Raw genomic sequence first — 19718 nt, forward strand, 5'->3', positions numbered from 1 at the left:
ATACTTATATAATTCTATAGGGATCTAAAACTTAAGGAATCTTAATATATTTACCTATCCTGAAGGGGTGAAATTAGTGTTCACTTGATGAGGGCAGGGATACAGCCTTTTCCACTGGTGGTGAAGTGATTAATAAGTTAATGAAAAACTTTAAAATGGGTTTATGGTGTTGTGGATACATTTGTGTAGCCTATGGCACCACTGTTATGTATTTTGTTAGAACATTAGTTACCATGGGACGAGAGCGTCCTGGGCCAGTTTCGGCCCCGTCCTATTGTACGTGAAAAGGTTATTTATATTAAATGTGTCTTGAAGGGCCTTCCAAAGATCAAGAAGAACTTTAGCACACCCTTTACTGTGCCCAATGAAGCGCTGTAATTAACAGTAAATGGTCAGGGTAAAGGGGAGCGGTCGGGGGACTTTTTGGGAAATCCTACCACACACTCAAGATGTATGAGGGAGCTATGTAATTCTTTTGTAGTAGTAAATCGGGGAGTCAGAGGGGGGTCACTTCCCAGCAAGGCTACCACAGTCCCGGAGCGAATAGCAAGCGGCCTTGTCGACATGCTAAATGACCCAAGCTTGTTCCAAGGTCGGGGGACGTACAGCCAACTTACTGAACTGACCGGAAGCGATGCTCAAAGGTCAAGGGGCTCAGACAGGTCCTGGAGCCCCACCAGGTTGGACTCCTCCATTGGTTGCTATTGTGATGGTATTAAGAGGGTGGAAACTTAATCTCACTATGGTATTAAAAAGTGGAACAGTTAGGATTAGATAAGGTTATCAGGCAGGGCCCTAGATTGAATCCTGGGACTTTATAAGAAAGGAAAGAGCTAGCCCGTTACCACAGCAGTAATGCACTGCTCAAGCAGTGCCAGATCCATGTTAAATATCACAGGTTCAGTTCCTTGGTCAACCTGTGCAAACCAAGCATGCATGCCCATGATATGGCTGACTGAAAAGGCTGGGGAGATCACAGCAGGGGACCTGTTGAGATGCTCATCTTTCTCATTCTCTGTGCCATATATGAAAGAAATTAACTTGTTTTTGCTTCTGTTTTTAGCTTTTTTTACTTCTTCCATTGGGCATGTGCATGTGCACTCACTGGGGAGAGAGATAGAGGGGAAGTGAGAAATCACCCCTACAGGGAGATGGCCATGTCACAATCCTTCTCCAGTCTCCTCTCAGGATTTGAGGGACATCTGCACACATGCTGGCATGATCAGGATCTCAAGCCACTAAGTCCAGGACTCAAACCATGGAATCAGCTGTGTAGGACCCACTGCCTTAACCTCTATGCCACCTGCTGACTCAAGAAATTAACTTTTTTTTAAAAAAGATTTTTGCTATAGGGCACATGTGCTCACTGGAAAGAGACAGTGAAATGGAAAGTAAAAAAGCACCCCCTTGGGGGGTGGGTGGCCACGCTGCGTCCCTTCTCCATTCTTCTCTCAGGATTTGGAGCACTCCTTCATACATTTCTGGCTTGATTTTCAAGCCACCAGGTCCAGGACTTGAACAATGCAGTCATGTGCTAGTCCCACACTTTAATCACCATGCCACATGCTGGCCCCCAAGAAATTAACTTTTAAAAAAGAGCAGACCTGCTGTTGCCTTCTCACCATGTGATGTTCTTCACCTTCATGGGACTCCTAGAGAATCCCATCCAGCAAGAAGACCCTCATCAGGCATGGCCCCTTGGCCATAGACCGTCAGAACTGTGAGCTGAATAAAACGTTAGTTTATTATTACCCAGTCTGTGGATTCCATTATTGGCAACAGTGAACAGGCTAGAACAGTAATTAAAATATGGCTAAGAGAATTTTCTTCTCTGAAATATAGCAGCAAAGATGTGAGTGAAATTTAACTTTTCCCTAATGAACTTATAAGACTGTTCACTAAATGACTGTTATATCTCAGATCCATGGTTCTCGAGATAAAGCAAAGAGTATTGATGAATCTATATTCAGTAACCAAAAACTGAGTTGCAACTCCAGCCACTCTCTTGCCCACTTCTGTTATTTAATAGACTTAACGGGGTCCACTCATTTCCGAAGAATCAGTTTGATTAAAATCTCACCTTTGGTGGCAAAATGAGGGAAAGGAGATGTGGGAATCTAAAAACTCTGGTGGCTGAAGTTCAAATTACAGGCAATTTTGTATTTTAGATGTTATGGTCAAGTATGCAAACCTATCCTATTGCCAATCTCACTCTTTTTAAAAAAAAAAAAAGTCTTAAATTACAGTAAATAGATCACTGTTCCTCGTTTTGTGGTATATTAACTCAATTTATCAAAAAAACTTCCCTTGACTTAGAACATACTGTTAATACCTTTCTTATAAAGATTTCAGATTTGGAAAATGGTCTTGCCCTCTGCAGTTCATAATTACTTAAAATTCACTTCAGTCGTGGGTCTACTCAACTATGTAAGGTTTGTATGCTATCTGGTGTGATTTCACTTTGAAAATTAAAGATTTTTATTAGAACTACAGGAAGAAAAATTAATTGAACTTTGAAAGACTGGCTCAAAACCAGAACATTATTTGCATGGGAAATGTTTTAAGATTTGGGGTGAAAAGGAGAGAAGGAACGATTATGGCATTAGCCTTGCTGGACAAGGTCAACTATGAAGTATACAGAACTAACCACAGAGATGCAGCAGAGTACCTAGTCTATAGCATCAAAGTGCTTTTCACTCAAAGGTCCTTGTCCTTACATCTCCCACTGATGTGTTTAGTGTCTTCCAGCCAGTGGCATATTGTCTTGTCCTTTATTTCCCCACTGTCTACTTCCACCAGGAAGCTGTTTCTAAAGAGTCTGATCTAAATAAGGTCACTAGGGTAGTAGGTCTTCCTAACTTGACCAAATTCAATAAATATTTCACAGTTCAATGAGATTTCAAATTCAAATAATTTAAGCACCTACTTTGCACTGGGCTGTCCCTTGGAAGGAACTAGACCAGTATGAACAGCAGGGAGTAGAAATCCAAATGAAAGTGTTGCTAAGGACAAGTGTGAGGAAAGGTCTGAAGTGATGCTGAGGAGGAACTGAAGTAGGAGTGCCAGCCAGGTCCTTCCTTAGGACCTTAGTGGAAATGTGCATCTAGGGTATAAGAGAGAAAGCCTTCAAGTCAGTTGAAGTGTTAGACTTTAGACCAGAAATGGAAGAACCGCCCACTCTGTTAAGTCCTGCCTGTGCTCGGAATCTTCAAGTGCTAAAATAGTTTAGCCATTTCAGCTTTTCATGCTCTAACCTTCCCCGTTGTCATTTTCGTGACTGATTTTGTGTGTAGTCAAGTTGGATACAGACTAGAAGTTTCTTATACTCAAAGACTAAAAATGAACCAAAAGCAAGAAAGTACTGATATGACCATAAATATTTTTATTAAATGTGAAAATACACGGGCATAAAAATAGTACCCATATTTGCAGACACGTCAGAGAACCATTTCAAATAATTTGAGGTTCTTTTTTTATTAAAACACTAAATTGAGATGGGTTAGGTTATTTAGTCTTGTCTCAATTGAAAACAAACCGTAACCTCACGATAAGAGCAGTGTTTTAACTTGTCAAACGGCTCATTTTCACCTCCTCGTGCTCCGCTTTCACTGCAGCAAGTGCTCCGACAGCAGACGAGTGCAAAACCTGTTACTGTACACAGAGCCACGCAGTGGCTAATTCACTCTAAGTCATTCAGCAAATGAGTTCCTCTGTAAAAAGAAATTATCACCACTTCTTAAATCACTCGAAATTACACAATAAACTCTGCCAGGAACAAAAAGGGAATGATCTGATTTAGAATGAGGACATCAGTTACTGGCAAACTTGCATTTGCCTTTCTCTTCCCTTTACGAATAAGGGAACGCCAGCTACATTCAAAGTCACGTAAATCCTCTGGTTGGCCCATGGGCGTGTGCTTCTCCCAAAGCCCATTCCCAGAGCCATGTTTGTGGGGGCGGTCAGCTCCAATGCAGGCCTGACTGAGAAGCCACTTTTTACATACACATTTTATGCCTTTTCCATGGTAAATATCAAACACACCTTCTGACCAATCTCCTACCTTTAAGGGTTAAATTTTTTCATTACACACCCTGAATAGAAAATGGTATCAATATCAAATTTTGATTCAACTGGCTTTTTTTCCCTACTTGATTATCGGTACATTTTTCTCTTTAAAAATCTAGATAGTTTTCAGATTCCATTATCACAGCTTTAAAATTTTGCTTTCATACTGATAATTAAAAATAGACTTAATACTGACTAAAAAGACATTTTAAAATTAGTATCATATTATGTCCAATTTACATCAGTATTGAAATTGTCTTCAAGTTTTCATCTATTGGTAAGAAAGCATGAACTTTCACAGTTGAGGAATGAAATAAATTTAACCTCCCTTTTTAGAACATTTTTCATGTTTTTAGACTGAAGTGTTTAATACTTCCTGCTGTGGAAAATACCCACAATGTACAGACCAATGATCTTCCACTCATGGAGTGTGCCAAAAATGAAGGGAGGGGCTTCCAAACGGAATATAATAGAAATAAGGCTAGGCCACCTCCCCCCTGCTTTTATTCCTCCCTAAAGAGCCACAAGGTTACCTGGTACCTACTGTCCCCTAAAACAGACTGAAAAGTGGAAGTAGTTCCCCCCCATACCAAAAAAGTAAACAGCTTTTTAGTAACATGTGTTTACATTACATAATGATACCCTAAGTCACACAGGAGGAATGACTGTGACCATTCTATCCCTTTACACAACCAGGACTTTCCTCAGTTGCTGCTCAAGGAAAGCACGGAGTGACCATCTTTCCATTCGTGTGGACACCAGAAGGCTGACGATGGCTGTCAACGCTGGAACTCAGAGGTGCTTATTTTCTTCACTGATCACCAAAACAACAGATTCCAGAGAATTCCTTCCCTCCGTGGCACTGGCATTTGGCACTATAAGTTCTCCTCTCTCTTCACCCAAAACAGGCAAGTAATTGCACATTTCAGTTAGGATGACTACATTAAATCCAGGGTGAGACTTCAGAACAGAAATTATGGTTGTACAGTGGGGAAAAAAAATACAAACCTGCCTCTGGCAGCAGGCTGGCAGGAAGGCCAGGACACATCTCCCATGTGGCCTACCCCTCAACCGCCCCACACAAACTGGCTCCTTATAGTGGGAACTCTTCATCCTCTCCTCCAAATGGAAGGGCAAGTGACTTGCTATTTTCTTGTTCTCATCCCATGTGAAAATTTGTATTTTTGTAAGTTGGTCGAGGCCATCACCATATTTCAAAGAGGTCACAGTGACATCATATACAAATGGAACCAGATTGAAAAAGAAAATATTGCTGACATACTAATGAATAATGAGATTACTAAAATTAAGAATAAGAAAAAAAATGATTTTACCTTGGAGATTATTTTCACACTGGCTTGAGTATTCAGACATTAAAATAAACAAAAGCTTCAAGCTGTTCACTAGTTTCCAAAATGCACTATTAATTTTATTGGTAAGAAAAAGACTCAAATAGATGTGAAAAGCACCTAAGTGGTTTTGCTTAATTCAACTATGTATGTGACTTTTGTCTCTCAGTAAAAGTTTTTCCTCATGTGTTTTAGGATAAGACTGCAGAAGCGAATGATTTGTGCTTGGCTACTGCAGACATTCGAGGTCAGGTGGCCTTCCACAATGAATTAAAATGCTTGATTTCATTAAAATCTTTAAAATGCTTAAAAATGCTTCAAGGCAAAAACAACCTTTTCAGATTAAAGGCAATAATTCTCATCTAAAGTAACTGTCTTAGATTTTAAATCCAACATTGATAGTTCCATAAACATTCAATATTCGTAAAGTAACACTCATTTTTCGGTCGGGCAAAAATTTTCCAGTATACAAAAAACATGTATGCGTGGAAACTTTGCATGGCCCACCCCCCAGAGTAGTTAGTTTCTTAAAACAGTTACCTTCTTAGAAGGTAAGGCATTTCACAAGGAGATATCATCTGATTAAAGGGAATGATGGTAGAAAACAGCCAGAGCTGACTAGATTCTCAAGCCCCTATTTTCTCTGCACAGGAGAACGTCTATAGGCATCCAGGTCTGGTAGAGGCAGATCTGCTTTTTAACACACACCGGCAAAGGGGCCCGCATGCAGTCCCTACAGCCCAGAGGTCAGGCCTGGATGCATGAGGAGGAGTGAGACAAGGTGGCTCACTGTATTTAGTAGAAGTGGGAGACGTGGCATTCTTGTGTTTATGTCAGCAGAGTAACTTTACATGTCCACGCCAGTCCTGCTACAGGAAGTTCTATATGACAACTCAGAACTTCAGTTGTTTAAAACATTTTGATCTATACTTCAGCAATATTATTTTAAATAATACCACTGCTACATTATCTGAACCTAGTTTATGTATTACCTTTAATTTGTGCTTAATAAATTAAACCAGAGGGTCAATAAGCTTTTACAATTAAAATCAAGTTAAGTGGTTTTCAATATTCTCTTCAAGGTACTGAATTAAAAAAAAAAAAAAAAAAAAAAAAAAAAAAAAAAAAAAAAAAAAAAAAAAAAAAAAAAAAAAAAAAAAAAAAAAAAAAGAGACTGCCTTACATCAACCCAATGTCTACACCCGGATATACTGACTACTATTTGGTAGCAGGTTTCCCAAGAAATGGACCTGCCATTTCGTCAGTGACAGCTTGTTGCCACTGGCAGGTGTGTAAAGGCATTTACACTAAATGAGCTCAGTGATTTCACACAATCGTAAGTGACTGGACTGACCGAAATCTAAGCTTACCTTGCAGGTTATTTCCACACTGGCTTGAGTCTTCAGACATGAACATAAATGAGAGCTCATCCCTAAGAACATGGCCTCAGAATGTTCACATTCTCTGAGAACACTGACACACAACTCACTGTCATCAAGATGGCAGCTGCTCCTCACACATCCAGGCTCTCCTTGACTATGCAAGGCTGTAAGAAAAAAAATCTAAAAAGAACCTTTACATGCTCCAGTGTAGAAACACCACGAGAGCCATTCTACAGGCGAGCCTGCCTCAGGCCACTCCATGGAGTGTAGGCAGGCTGCTTTATCAGAAACAATCATTCCACACCTCCCTATCCTTGCAAACCTATCAGCCCTAAGTCTAAAATGGATAAGAACAGATTTTCCCTATTAAAACAACTCTTTGGTCATGGATAAACAGAAAGATTTGAATTTTTTTTTTTTCATTAGGATCCCAGAACAAGGTTTCTTTGTTTTTAATCTTTTAAAAAAATTAAGGAAGAAGAGCAGAAAAACAGTTGGTTTAATTGAAATGGAATTTAAATCTAAACGGTCCGCCTGAACTGAAGGGGTTGAACCCTTGCCATGAGTTCCAGCTTCTGTGGAAAGGGTTGCCACCACCTCCTTGTTGGCTCTCTGCATCCAGGGGATCTTCTCCATCATCAAATTTCTTCCTCATTTCTAGAAAATAAATCAACAAATTAAGATCCAGATATAAGTGGTGGTGGGTTTAGGCCTGGGAAACACTTTTCAATTTTCAAAACCTTTGTGCCTAATATCCAAATCCATGCTCCCTGCTTCCCACTTAACAGAAACCAGAGAAACCCTAGTCAGAGAAGAAGCTGAAGTTCAGGCTGCTTAAATCTCACCTCAGAAGCAGCTACCCAAGCTTGGCAGCTTTCCAAGGAAATTCTTTGGAAATAATTACAAAAGTGAGACCTCTCAAAGTTATATTCTGATGAAATGGCCATGTCACTTCCCTAGCTCTACAAGTGAAATCTGCCAAGCAATGGCCTCATTTCTCCCCAGGCAACTAATGAGCTTCCCGGAGCCTCACTATTCTATCTGAGCAGCACTAAGTTGCCCCAAACGGGAGGTGAGTGAGGCCACCATAAGGCACAACTCCAGGAGGCTCACCTTTCCCTCCCCTGGGATTGGTGCCACTGCTGTGCCTCTCAGGCCTGAGCAAAAGGGGACCTTAAGAACACTACAAGGATAGAAGAAAGAACTGATGCCTTGAGAGGAAATTAGAAAAAATTCATTCTGAAAATAATGGGAGTCGCGAGGCTTTTCTCGGGGCCTGCCTCTGCTGCACTCAGCCTGCCCCTTGGCAGCTCCCTCAAACTCAGCTCGAGTCCACCTCCCCTAAGAAGACTCCTGACTCCCAGACTGAGCGAGCCACCCCACCATACCCTGCACAGGCTGACAGGGTCAAACCATTCAAAGGGTATTGTAGGGGCTCAATTTTTACTTAGTAAATTCTCTCTGAAAGTAGCAAAGCATTGTTCATTACCTCAGTTCTTCACCTATTTGCCCCTTCCTTTCTGGGCTGTATTGATGCATGGTGAAATTATGTACATCAGTCAGGAAAATTAAGGCTCACTGACTAAGGGCAAGATTGTGGCACACACACTTGGGCCAGGGCTACCTGCTCTTCTCCATTCCTCAGCAAGCTCCTGTGAGTTTGCTAAAGACAATTAATCACTGGCCTGTGAGTTACAAGGACTCTGTTGGTAAGGGCCATTGCATTGTACTCAATGGTATACCCTCAGTGCACCAGTGAAAAGTTTCAGTAACTTATTCAAGTAGGAAAAAAAGATTCAATCTCAGGCCTTCCAATTCCCCCAGGCTTTGCACTGCACCATGTATCAAGGGTCCCCAGAGTCAGTGGGGACAAGGGCAGACCTAAGACTGGACTCCTGAAACTATAAGGCCCGGGCCAGTGCCTCTGAGCACGTTCCCCTCACTGTCCACACAGTCCACAGTCCGCACTCTCCATTTCTGCAACTGCCTCAGAGACAGGCCATGGAGAAAGAGCTAATAAGTCACCAATTGCCAATTCAGGAATTTCAAGAATAGGAGTACGTGAGGGGCATGCAGTACCTGGATCAGAGAGGACTTCTTTAGCAGCTGCTATGTCGATGAACTTTTTCTCAGCTTTTTTCTTTTCTTCCTCATTCTGGAAGTTATCTGGGTGCCACTGCAGTGCTAATTTTCTATATGCTTTAATGATCTCTTGCTTTTTGGCATTTCTAAGGATGGTAAAATTAAGTCACAGTTGTTACTTTAAAAGTGTCTAATACACTGTGATAAACATCAGAAGAGCTAGTTAAGATCCCACTGGCGATGAACAGCCTAGTTTCCTAAGTCACAGTGGCAGAAGAGGCCACGATCTAACATACAGTTCTGGACGATCATTACAGCTGGTCAGGCTTCCTTAGACCATTGCTCACTAAGATCAGAATCTTACTGGGGAGGGGTGAGGAGGCAGCAGGTGGCCTGGTGGTTAAGGCGCTGGACCCCACATGGCCAACCACATTTCAAGTTCCAGACCTGGTGGCTTGAAAATCATGCCAGGCGCATGTGCGTGTGTTCCCAGAAACCCAGGAGGAAAATGGATTGCAATGTGGCCACTCCCACTAGGGGGTGATTTCTCGCTTTCCCTCACACTGTCTCTCTTTCTCTCTCTCTCTCTCTCTCTCTCTCTCTCTCTCTCTCTCTCACTCTCTCTGGTAAGTATATGTGCCCTATGGCAAAAACTTAAAAAAAAAAATCTTACTGGAAATAAAATTAGGTAATCCTGATATTTACAACTTTCCCTTAAAAAAAAAATCACACAGGTGAATTTGTAAACTTTCTGAATTCCCTAGCTAACATGACCCAATTCTTGGCATTAAGAAGATACCTGATTTTTCTGAACCCCAGCTTTAATTTGGCTGTAGGATGAGCTTAGTAAGAACAAAGTTTCAGATTTTGGACTGAAAGTTGATGGTTCATTTAGTATGTACTTTCATATAAAGTCCACCTTCCATGACTAAACTACATACCTCCAGTGCCTGGAAGTTAATTCTAAAAGTGCTACTTCACTTTGGGCATAGAGGTATTTTTTTCTATTCCCCATTTCCCTATTCCCTGCTCTCCCCACCAAGAAAGCTCCTCCTACCTCTTTACCTTTCTTAAAAAGCTAAGCCTAGAACCTATTTATGCTATACAGTTACATTTTTTTCACTAACTACTAATCTTCTATCTTGCATCTCTGATCTCTACCAAGAAAACCTACCTGTAACATTCAAAATAGCTTTATGGTGTTAAAGACTGTTAAAGTTCAATCTATGTGACTGAAATATGTAAGAAAAGGAAATGATTCAGAGAAAGAAAAAAAGCAATGGTTAGCTTTAAAAAAATAGCAGTAGAAATTTCAGATTAATAATTCACCTTTTTACTCCCAAGATTTTATAATAATCTCGTTTCTGCGACTGTTTCAGTAGTCTTTGTGCTTTCTCTAGACCTTCCCGAATCTGCTGATCATTTTCATTGTGTTCCTGAGCAGTTTCATAATCCTGAATAGCTGTTGAGATATGTTTAAGATAATGCTGTTAGAAGGAATTATAACTTCTTGCCTTTTACTTCTCCTACAAAACTGATTCTGAAGTCATAATCCCTGATCCGTTCACCATTACTGCTAAGAGCCTAAATGCTATATTAGTAATTCTGTTCAAAAAATTATAAAAAACATAATTAGGGCTGAATTTAGATAGCTTGTTATTCACTGCTGTTTACTTAACAGTCTACCCCCATAATCTCCCCACACCTTTGAGGTATTTTAATGCAGCACTTTCTTTTTTCTTTTTGGAGAGACTTTTGCTATAGGGCGTGTGTGCTCGCCAGACAGAGAGAGACATAGAGACAGAAAGTGAGAAATCACCCCCCAGGGAGAATGGCCACGCCACAATCCCTTCTCCTCCATTCTCCTCTCAGGATCTTAGGCACGCACGCACACACGCCCGGTGTGAATTTTAAGCCACCAGGTCCGGAATGCGAACCTCAGTTGACTACATGGGAGTCCAGCGACATAGCCATTATGCTAACTGCTGGTTCCCTTAATGCAACACTTTCTACAGCATAATCTTAGCACCGAAGACTAGAGCTGGAGGGACTGTTACATTGGAAAGTAAGGCAGTGGCAGAGGAAACCAGAATGGTCAGCAAGGGGTGGATAGTTCAGTAACTGCCAACAGGCAGAACGGCTGCTGCCCAGGGGCTTCAACACAGACTCTTACAATCCTGAGGTCCTGGTGTGGGAAATCTAAGGATAATCCACATCCATCTGTATTTTAGAACATTTTAAATATTTAGTAAGTATAAGGCACCTAGATATCCAATATCATGAAGCCAAGAGCAGAGCAGCGAGACTGTCATGTGTGAAAAGGCTGACGTTGTTGGCGTCTGGGAAGCTGCATTTCAGGATGTCCCCAATTTTCTCTGGTTAGAATGGCTTTCTACTCCAGGACTGTACAAACAATATGGTGGCTACCAGACAGCTTTCCTCCTGGGCATCTAGAATTGAGGAGTGGGTTAGACAGAAGTGTCTAGTGACTAGCCCCAGAGAGAAACTCTGGACTAAGCTGCCCTGGTAGGCAAGACCTCACACATGCTGTGGATTTTTCATTGCTTGAAGAATGAAGCATGTCCTGTGTGACATCAGAGAGGGGAGATTTGGAATCTGCCACCTGGTTTCCTCCAGATTTTGCTCCCATGCACTTTCCCTTTATTGCCACTGCTGCTGCTTTTCACCAGAATGTGCCCTAGCCCTGAGTACGGTTGTGTAGTGAGCCAACTGTAGCCTCCAGCAGAATTCCCTAATCTGGGACTGGTCTTGGGAACCTTCTACACAGATTTTCCTCAGCATTCTCCCTGGACACACAACTCAAACAATGGGTTGTTGTGTGCAGGTTCTAGTTTTTATGGAAATTCATTTCACTGTAGCATACCTGAACATTCTTCATGGCAATAGCAAATTGTGGAAGGGTATAAGAAGGCACTTTGGTCAGATTAAATGAGAAAGATATTTGAGAGAGACTAAGAAAATACACTATACAGAAAAATGAATCCACACAGCTCTAGCCCATGTGGAGGAAAATCCCTCCTTGCTTTTATCCTAACAATCTAATTCTCACCTTAGTTCATTACTAATAGATATCAGTATGAATCATTAAATGTTCCTGTGAACCAAGCCACAGGGACATCACAAAGTTTTCTAATTTAATGCACAAACCATCATAGTAGTGGTTAGCTTTAGCTTTACCATCAACACCAGTAGCCCATACAGCACAGCCCAGTAAGGAAATCATTTTGGGGAATACAAGGAGGAAATGTTTCAATACATAAAATTTTGCTACTTATGCAAACTCTGTACTTAAAATGTGCTTTCATACTTAAATGTTCAGACCAGTCTTACACAGATTTTTATTTAAGATAGACATGCTTTTCCCACATTTATATGGCTATGGGTAATGGACTAGATAAATCATTTTAAATTACATTTTCTCAGACTCCACACTCCACAGAGAGACCTCCAAAAGTACCAGGTGCCCAGTTATGGGTCTCCCACATCCATGGCTAGGCATCTGTGAGAAGTACAAGAAGCCAAAATGTCACAGCCCTGGATGAACAGTTTATACTGCATGTTAGCCAGCTCGTTTTCTGACCTCTGAATCGTAAAAACAAACAAAGAAAGCCATCCCAAATTATTTTTTTCCACATTCCCCTCACATTCCTAAGAAGCAATGCAAATAAGCAGATCAATATGGCAAACAGTAAGCCCAGGAGTTTGCCTGCCCTCCTTCCCACCGAAAGCACTGGCCAGAGATTTATTAAATTGTAAAGAAGAGAGAAAGCAAATGGGATCATGTTAGGAATGAATAAACCTGAGCAGAGAGAACCATAATCCACAGTAAATGAGGTCCCAGCAGGTTTGGAAACTGTTCTTTTTGGCCAAAGATTGTGCTTTACCAAGCAGGAGTAGCTCTGGAGCACCCTCAGGACAGTCAGATGACCGACCAAGGCATGGCTGGGCAGGCTCTCACTTTCCTATGTGGAGCAGCTCGCTGCACCATTCACCCACTGTGGCCCAAGAACTGGTCTCTGTGCAGAGTGCATGTGAAGGCCCCTGGTATGGCTGTTGGGACCAAGAGGAGAGAGTGCCCAGGGCACCTGACCTCAGTAACAGACCCAGAACCCAAAAATGGCCAATCATCTCCACTCAGGAGTAACACACACCAGCGGCTCCAGCTGATACGAAAATTGCTGACGTGGCAGCTGGGCAGGTGCCCCTGCGGGGCCTTTCCGTGAACAGGTCCTATTCACATAAAGCCTGCTAGAAGCTCCCTGATACAGAAAAGCATTTGAAGACAGACAGACACAGCTACGGGTGCGTCCCCTCTCACCAATCCATTAGCAAGTCCCCAGTCAGCTTTCCTTCAAAAGAGAGCCACAGCTGAAGCACTACGCAGCATCCCCAGTGACGTGGCCACCTCACACACCTCCATCAACACACAGCTTGCTACCAGGTATTTCTAGCTCCACCCTCCGCCACCACTAAAACCCTGCTCCCAGCACAGGACCCTGACATTCTCCTCCAGGGTCCCATCCCAAAGAAACAAGCAGACAGATGGGAGGGAAACAGCCCACTCCATTTTCAGCTAAATAAGTCAAATTGTACAAAACTGCTACAAGCTACTAATAACAGCCATGAATCCAAGATAAGAGGGGAAAACAAACATTAAAAACCAGTGGCACAGGAGCACAGCAAATGACAGCTAAATATACTGTCCAGGGCATGGGCTCACGCTGAAAGGACAATTTTATCATTTACATATTATAAGAACGTCGAAATCTAGAGCAGACATCGTGGAGATAACACAGGTCTTACCGGGGACAAGACAGACATCAAGAAAAGAACACAATGAGAGAGAAGAGCAGATGGCCTGTGCACGTGTCAGGAAGCAGCCGCCACAGTACGCTTCCTAAAGGTAAGAGGCTCACCCTGAAGTGTAAAAGATATGCCTCTTTGTGAAGCCAGGAAGTGGGCAGGTTGTCGAGAAGACCTGCTGGGGGACCCGCAGTTGGCATAATGGCTATGTCACTGGACTCCTCAACCGCGGTTCAAGTCCCGAACCCGGTGGTTTAAACTACACCAGGTGCATGTGCGTGCGTGCCCAAGATCCCGAGAGGAGAATGGAGGAGAAGGGACTGCAGCATGGTCATCTTCCCTGGGGGTGATTTCTCACTTTCTGTCTCTTTCTTTCTGGCGAGCGCACATGCCCTATAGCAAAAACCTCTCCAAAAATAAAAAGAAGACCACGTACTGGACACAGTTTGGTTCAGAGACGCAGAGGGAATGGGGCTATACAAAAAAGCTATTTTATCAGGAAACACAATGTCTGCAAAAACACTGAAACAGCACTGCAACCGGTAAATACTGAAGGCTCCCCTGGCCCTGGCACCCCCTTATGCACATGCGCACACACGAAGGAATTTCCCCACAAGTAGCTAGGGCAGAGCAATTCAACTCATTTTATGATATGTAATAAGTTTTTTTTAAAAAAAAAATGGCATAGCATCAGTTCAAAGATATTTAATGTACAAATTAAAATAGGAAAAGAACAGAACGTAACCACGCACCAGAAAAACAGCCAAAGAAAACACGAAAACACTGAGCAAACATTATACATAAATTATAAAAACTTCATCCAATCGCCTCTATTAAGGATAATCACAAAGCAGAACAGGAAATCAGAAAAGATTGTTAAGACAACAAGGGGGAGATAAAAATATGAGTGATCAGAGCTCATGAAAAATCGGAAGAAATCAAAACGATCATAGAAGTAAAGGTGAAATGAGAAGGAACACAAGAAAGAAGAAATAATTAAGGACTTAAATTCAATGGGAACAATTTACAAAGATAAGAAAATATTACTGCTAAAGATGACAGGCAAAGGAAATACAATCCATGCAGAAAACAAATATTAGAGAACAAAACACTTCAGATTAAATCTAAGAGAACTATCTGAAATGAAAACTGAATATATATCCTAAAAGGGCACATGTGGTACCAGGGTCAACTGGCTCAGAAGCGTCTACACTGAAACCTACCCTACATAATTCACCACTTGAAGATAATTAACAGACTTGAAGATAAAGGCTCTATCTTGAAGATATGACAGAAAACCTGGCCCTAGATTCTCCATAGCAATATTTGGTCCCAGAAGAGAATGTGACAGTAACTGCAAGGTACATGGAAAAAGTGTGTGTGAAGGACTTTATGATCCAACTAAACTACCCTTCAAGTATAAAAGGTAAAGTTTTGAACACAGTAGAAATCAGAGAAGATTTTCCCAAGACTTCTTGAGGGAACAACTGTAGGATGAAGTCACCCAGAGGCAACTGGAGAAACCATGGCCAAAGCAGGGATGCACACACTGAGTATTTCAGGCGGAGCTGAGACTAGCACAACTAGGACAGTAATTACACTGACAGAGCAGAACACCTGTCTTGACAATGCAGAAAGGAAAATAACAATAAAGGGGAAAGAAAGGGGAGAGATGAGAGTAAGTTCGTTAATGCCCTTCCATAAAAGGTGATGAAATCAGAAAAACCAGCTACCGGTAATACTACAAAGGCAAATCCTAGAGAGAATTTCCTTAGGTTTGTTTGTTTTTTAAGTTTATTTACTCTATGAACTCATGCACAAGTGAGAGAGAGAAAGTGAGCATGTATCCCCAGAACGGTCTGTGACATCATGACCCACCCTTCAGCTGGCCCTGGATAATGGCATGTGTGTGTCCAGCATATTCAGGGATGGCTCCAGACTTGAACCAGGAACCTTCCCATTTGAGACTGCCTCAAAGACCATCAGGCTCATAAGTCACAAGTGACTAGTCATGACTGTTATAGAAAATAGCACTACAGAATATATCTTTGAACGGGAAAGGTTTCAGCTTAGAAGTGTGCTGTCCAAGAGAAAGGGAGAGAGAAGACATGCATTATAAACTTATTCTCAACTCACTGGGACACACAGAGATGGTAGCATGAGGTAACGTGGATATAGCCTTCTTGCCTCAAAAGCTAGACTAAATTAATCCATGACTAGAAAAAGATCCCAAAAGTATCCATGTGAATGAGTATACATGAATTCCTTAAAAATCACAACAGGATCAGCCAGTGGCATAGTGGTTAAGGTGGCTGGATCCCACAGGACCAACTGGACAGCTCAAGTCCTGGACCTGGCACCTTGAAAAACATACCAGGCACATGTAACGTGCATGCCTAAACTCTTGAGAAGAAAATGGAGGATAAAGGATTGTGTGGCCATCCTTCACGGGAAGTGCTTTCTTTCTCTCTCCCTCTCTGTCTTTCTCTTTGCCCAGTAAGCACATAGATCGTACGGCAAATCAAAGACAGACTAATACTCATAATACTTACTGTTGATCTTGTTATTAGAAGCCCAATGACAAAAATGATAGAGAACCTACTAGACCAGACAAAATGATTTTAGATTTAAAGCCAAACTAAAATGTGAAGTGTTTCTAATGAGAGGAAAAATGCAGCTAAAACTCAGGGACAGAGAGGATGGTCTGGCATGCCCTGCAACGCAGTTCAACGATCTTTCATAAAAAGATCTGTAATTAGCACAGTCTGACTGTTATTGTGGGTGTCCTGAAAGATGCCATCAGCAGGGCCAGCAGGTAGCATAGTGGTTACGTTGCTGGACTCCGACACAGCCAACTGAAACTTGAGTCCTAGACCCAGTGGCTCGAAAAATCACACCAGGCACACGTGCGTGCATGCCCAAGATCCCAAAAAGGAAAATAGAGGAAAAGGGGAAAAGAGGGTGGCTACCCACCCTCCCAAGAGTATGATTTCTCACTGTCTGTCTCTATGTCTCTAAAAAAAAAGAAGAAGAAAAAAAAAGAAAGATGCCATCAGCGCCAGAACAGACCCAGAGGCTCTGAAGGAGGAGACCAGAGGCTAGCCCACGCTGGCCCTGGCACCCTCCCAGAGAACCTCTCCCACTGCAGTGCTCAGCTTATAATTAAATCTCAATGTGGTTCAGAAAACATCCACACTGCTAGGTCTCTCCAGGTTAACTGTACAAAAATGGTACCTTGATGGTTACTTTGGACTCTCTGAAGACTTAGAATACATCTTGATGCAACTAAGAATGATGTGATCTGGTCTGTCCCTTTTCTAGCTCTGTACTCCTATAGTCCTATCATCCCTGTGATCAAAACGGATCATTTCTGACATCTAGAGGCCACAACGAATAAAAGTTCTTAGCCTGGGGGGAGGGGGGGGAAGAGCAACTAATACGGAAAGTGAGTATTGTGTAGAATTAAGCTTAAGCACACAGGCCCAGTCACTGTGGTGCAGCCAATGCTAGAAGTCACATGGCTGACCTTGAGTTTGAAGGCTGGTTAGTCTGAAATATGCTGAGCACACAAATGCATCCCCAAGATCTTGTTCAGCTGGAGGCCTGGGGAAAGGGGGTCACAGCACGACAATACTCTGTGAGGGCACCTGTCAGTCTCTTTTTCTCATATGCACACATTCTGTATCAGGAATAAATTAAAAATAAACTTCACAACAAAAAAGAGTTAAGTATATGTAATGAACAAAAATTATAGCGTATTAGCATAGAACTTGGAATCCTTTAAATTTCTCAGTATTTACATATTCAATGACATTAACTACCATTTCCCCAGAAAAATCTGACAATGTACACAGAAGCTACTCCCAGTTGATCAGGAGGTCATGTTTTATATACTATCTATAAATCAATTAGACATAAACCTACCATGAAAGACATGACGTGACACATCCCTGAGTCAGGCAGGCATCACACTGACCGGATGTTATTTTACAGACCCTGTCAGCTAACAGATCTAGATGACATACCAAAAGAGCAAATATCAGGAGTCTGAACACATGCAAAATCATCTGTCTGCATATCCTAAGATTCAAAGAGAGATAGAATACTTGAGTTTACAGAGAACTTTTCCAGAAATTTCAAAGCCCCCAAATTCTGAATAATACTCATCTTGGCATCACATGAGCATCAGCCTTGGTCTGAAAAGAATGTAAACCCGTGCAATGGGTCTGAGAGGAGGCCCTCGTTCTCTTTCCCAGGAACTCTCACTTCGCAAGCACCAGCCCTCTCCCTAGCCTTAGCCCAGGCCCAAGCCTAAATCAGGGCTTCATGAATTAAAAAAAAAAAAAAAATCTACTGATTTTATTTTCAAGCTTAAAGACTTGTTAGATAAGTTTCTTACATTTAACTAAGAATAGCAAAGTACGCCATCAGATTATTTTCAAGCAGATATTATTTCCCAGCATTTCTTACCTGGATCCTTTCTTCTGTCTTGAAGGTGCTAGCTAAACTATATTACTTAGATACTTGACAAATAATACAATTCTATGTTAAAATAATCCTTTAAAAATAAATGCAAACATTATTTTTATTATCACAGAGACACAAAAGGTTCAACTAAAAGGCTGCTTTTCTATATTCTGTTTCTGATTTCACTTCAAATGTGTATGCCTGGGATCAGCAGGTGGTGTGGCACTTAAGGCGCTGGACTCCCGCATCCCCTACCACAGTTTGAGTCCTGCACCCAATGACTTGAAAATCATGCTGGGCACATGTGCATCATTCTCAAAATCCCAAGAGAAAAAGGGAGTAGAAGGAACTGTGACATAGAAATCCCCCCACAGGGAGGATGGCCATCCACCCTGTGGGGGGATTTCTCACTTTCCTCCCTCTGTATCTCTGTCACTCTCCTCTCTGGAGAGCTCATGTGCCCTATTACAAAATATAAAACAACAACAAAAAATATGTATGTCTGAAGGATAAGAACATTCCATATGTGGCATGACTGAGTAAGGTTTTACAGGCACAAACATCCCTCAGGAAGCCACCATCAACTCTGGTCAAAATATTTTAAAACTTGGGACCAGCAGCTGGCATAATGGCTATGTCGCTGGACTCCCATGTAACTGACCGTGGTTCAAGTCCCAGACCCAGTGACTTAAACTTACGTCCGGTGTACATGCATGCATGCTCAAGATCCCAAGAGGAGAATGGAGGAGAAGGCACTGTGGCATGGTCATTTCCCCTGGGGGATGATTTCTCACTTTCGGTCTCTCTGTCTCTGTCTTTCTGGTGAGCACACCCATGCTATAACAAAAACCTCTCAAAAAAAATTTTTTTTAAAAAAAACTGCTTGAAGCCCCAGCAGGTGAATAGCAGCAGACAGACATTGCAGTGGTATGGGCAACACTGGGATTTCCTGTGTGTTTCTGCCTGTTTTGGTTTCTTAAGGCTTTTAGACTAAATGTCACCCTCAGGGAATACCATTCGGGGCAACTAAAATGCTGGGAGAAGATTCTTCCCTTCTTGGAGAATGGCTAGGAAAGATCCAGAGGAATCAATGGTGCTGGGAAGTGACAGTGGGGGCAGGAAGAGAACTCAAAAGGGAATGAGCTATAGAGGGGAGTCATAACAAACTGCCTATGTCTCTGGCTGGTTCCTAAGCTGCCCATGTGTGAAGAAGGCTGCAGCAGCTCAGCAAGAAAAATGAATCAAAACTTTAGCTGCTCCTTGACTAAAGGGAGGCCAAGTTTTTGTATTTAGGAATTCAGCAAAGTTAAGTGCCTGCAAATAATGCTGATACTAATCTGAAACCTTATCAATACGCTGAGAATACATTTCTAGGCTTTCTACAACATATCATAATGATCAGGTTACGATGGAAAATTACTTAATAAAAAATTTTTTAATTAAAAAAAAAAACCTAGAAAATGTGACTTATTCTCAAGAGAAAAAGATAATTAACAAATACCAATCCTGAGATGGCCAAGATGTTAGAATTAGCAAACATTAATTTCAG

At 41.8% G+C, this 19718-nt stretch overlaps 1 protein-coding gene across 1 annotated transcript in view; it reads right to left on the bottom strand.

Annotated features, from left to right (window-relative positions):
• Positions 1-6819: 6819 nt before the first annotated feature.
• DNAJC3 (DnaJ heat shock protein family (Hsp40) member C3) overlaps positions 6820-19718 on the bottom strand; it is a 58569-nt gene continuing 45670 nt past the window's right edge. The window contains exons 10-12 of the mRNA XM_006156602.3: positions 10208-10340; positions 8876-9024; positions 6820-7453 (exon numbers count right to left, since the gene is read on the bottom strand). Of these exons, the coding sequence (XP_006156664.1) occupies positions 7296-7453; positions 8876-9024; positions 10208-10340 (440 nt within the window). The 3' untranslated portion in view covers positions 6820-7295. The remainder of the gene's footprint in view (positions 7454-8875; positions 9025-10207; positions 10341-19718) is intronic.

The sequence above is a fragment of the Tupaia chinensis genome, unplaced genomic scaffold (genome assembly GCF_000334495.1).
Source record: "Tupaia chinensis unplaced genomic scaffold, TupChi_1.0 Scaffold000503_1, whole genome shotgun sequence".
Lineage (NCBI taxonomy): Eukaryota > Metazoa > Chordata > Mammalia > Scandentia > Tupaiidae > Tupaia > Tupaia belangeri.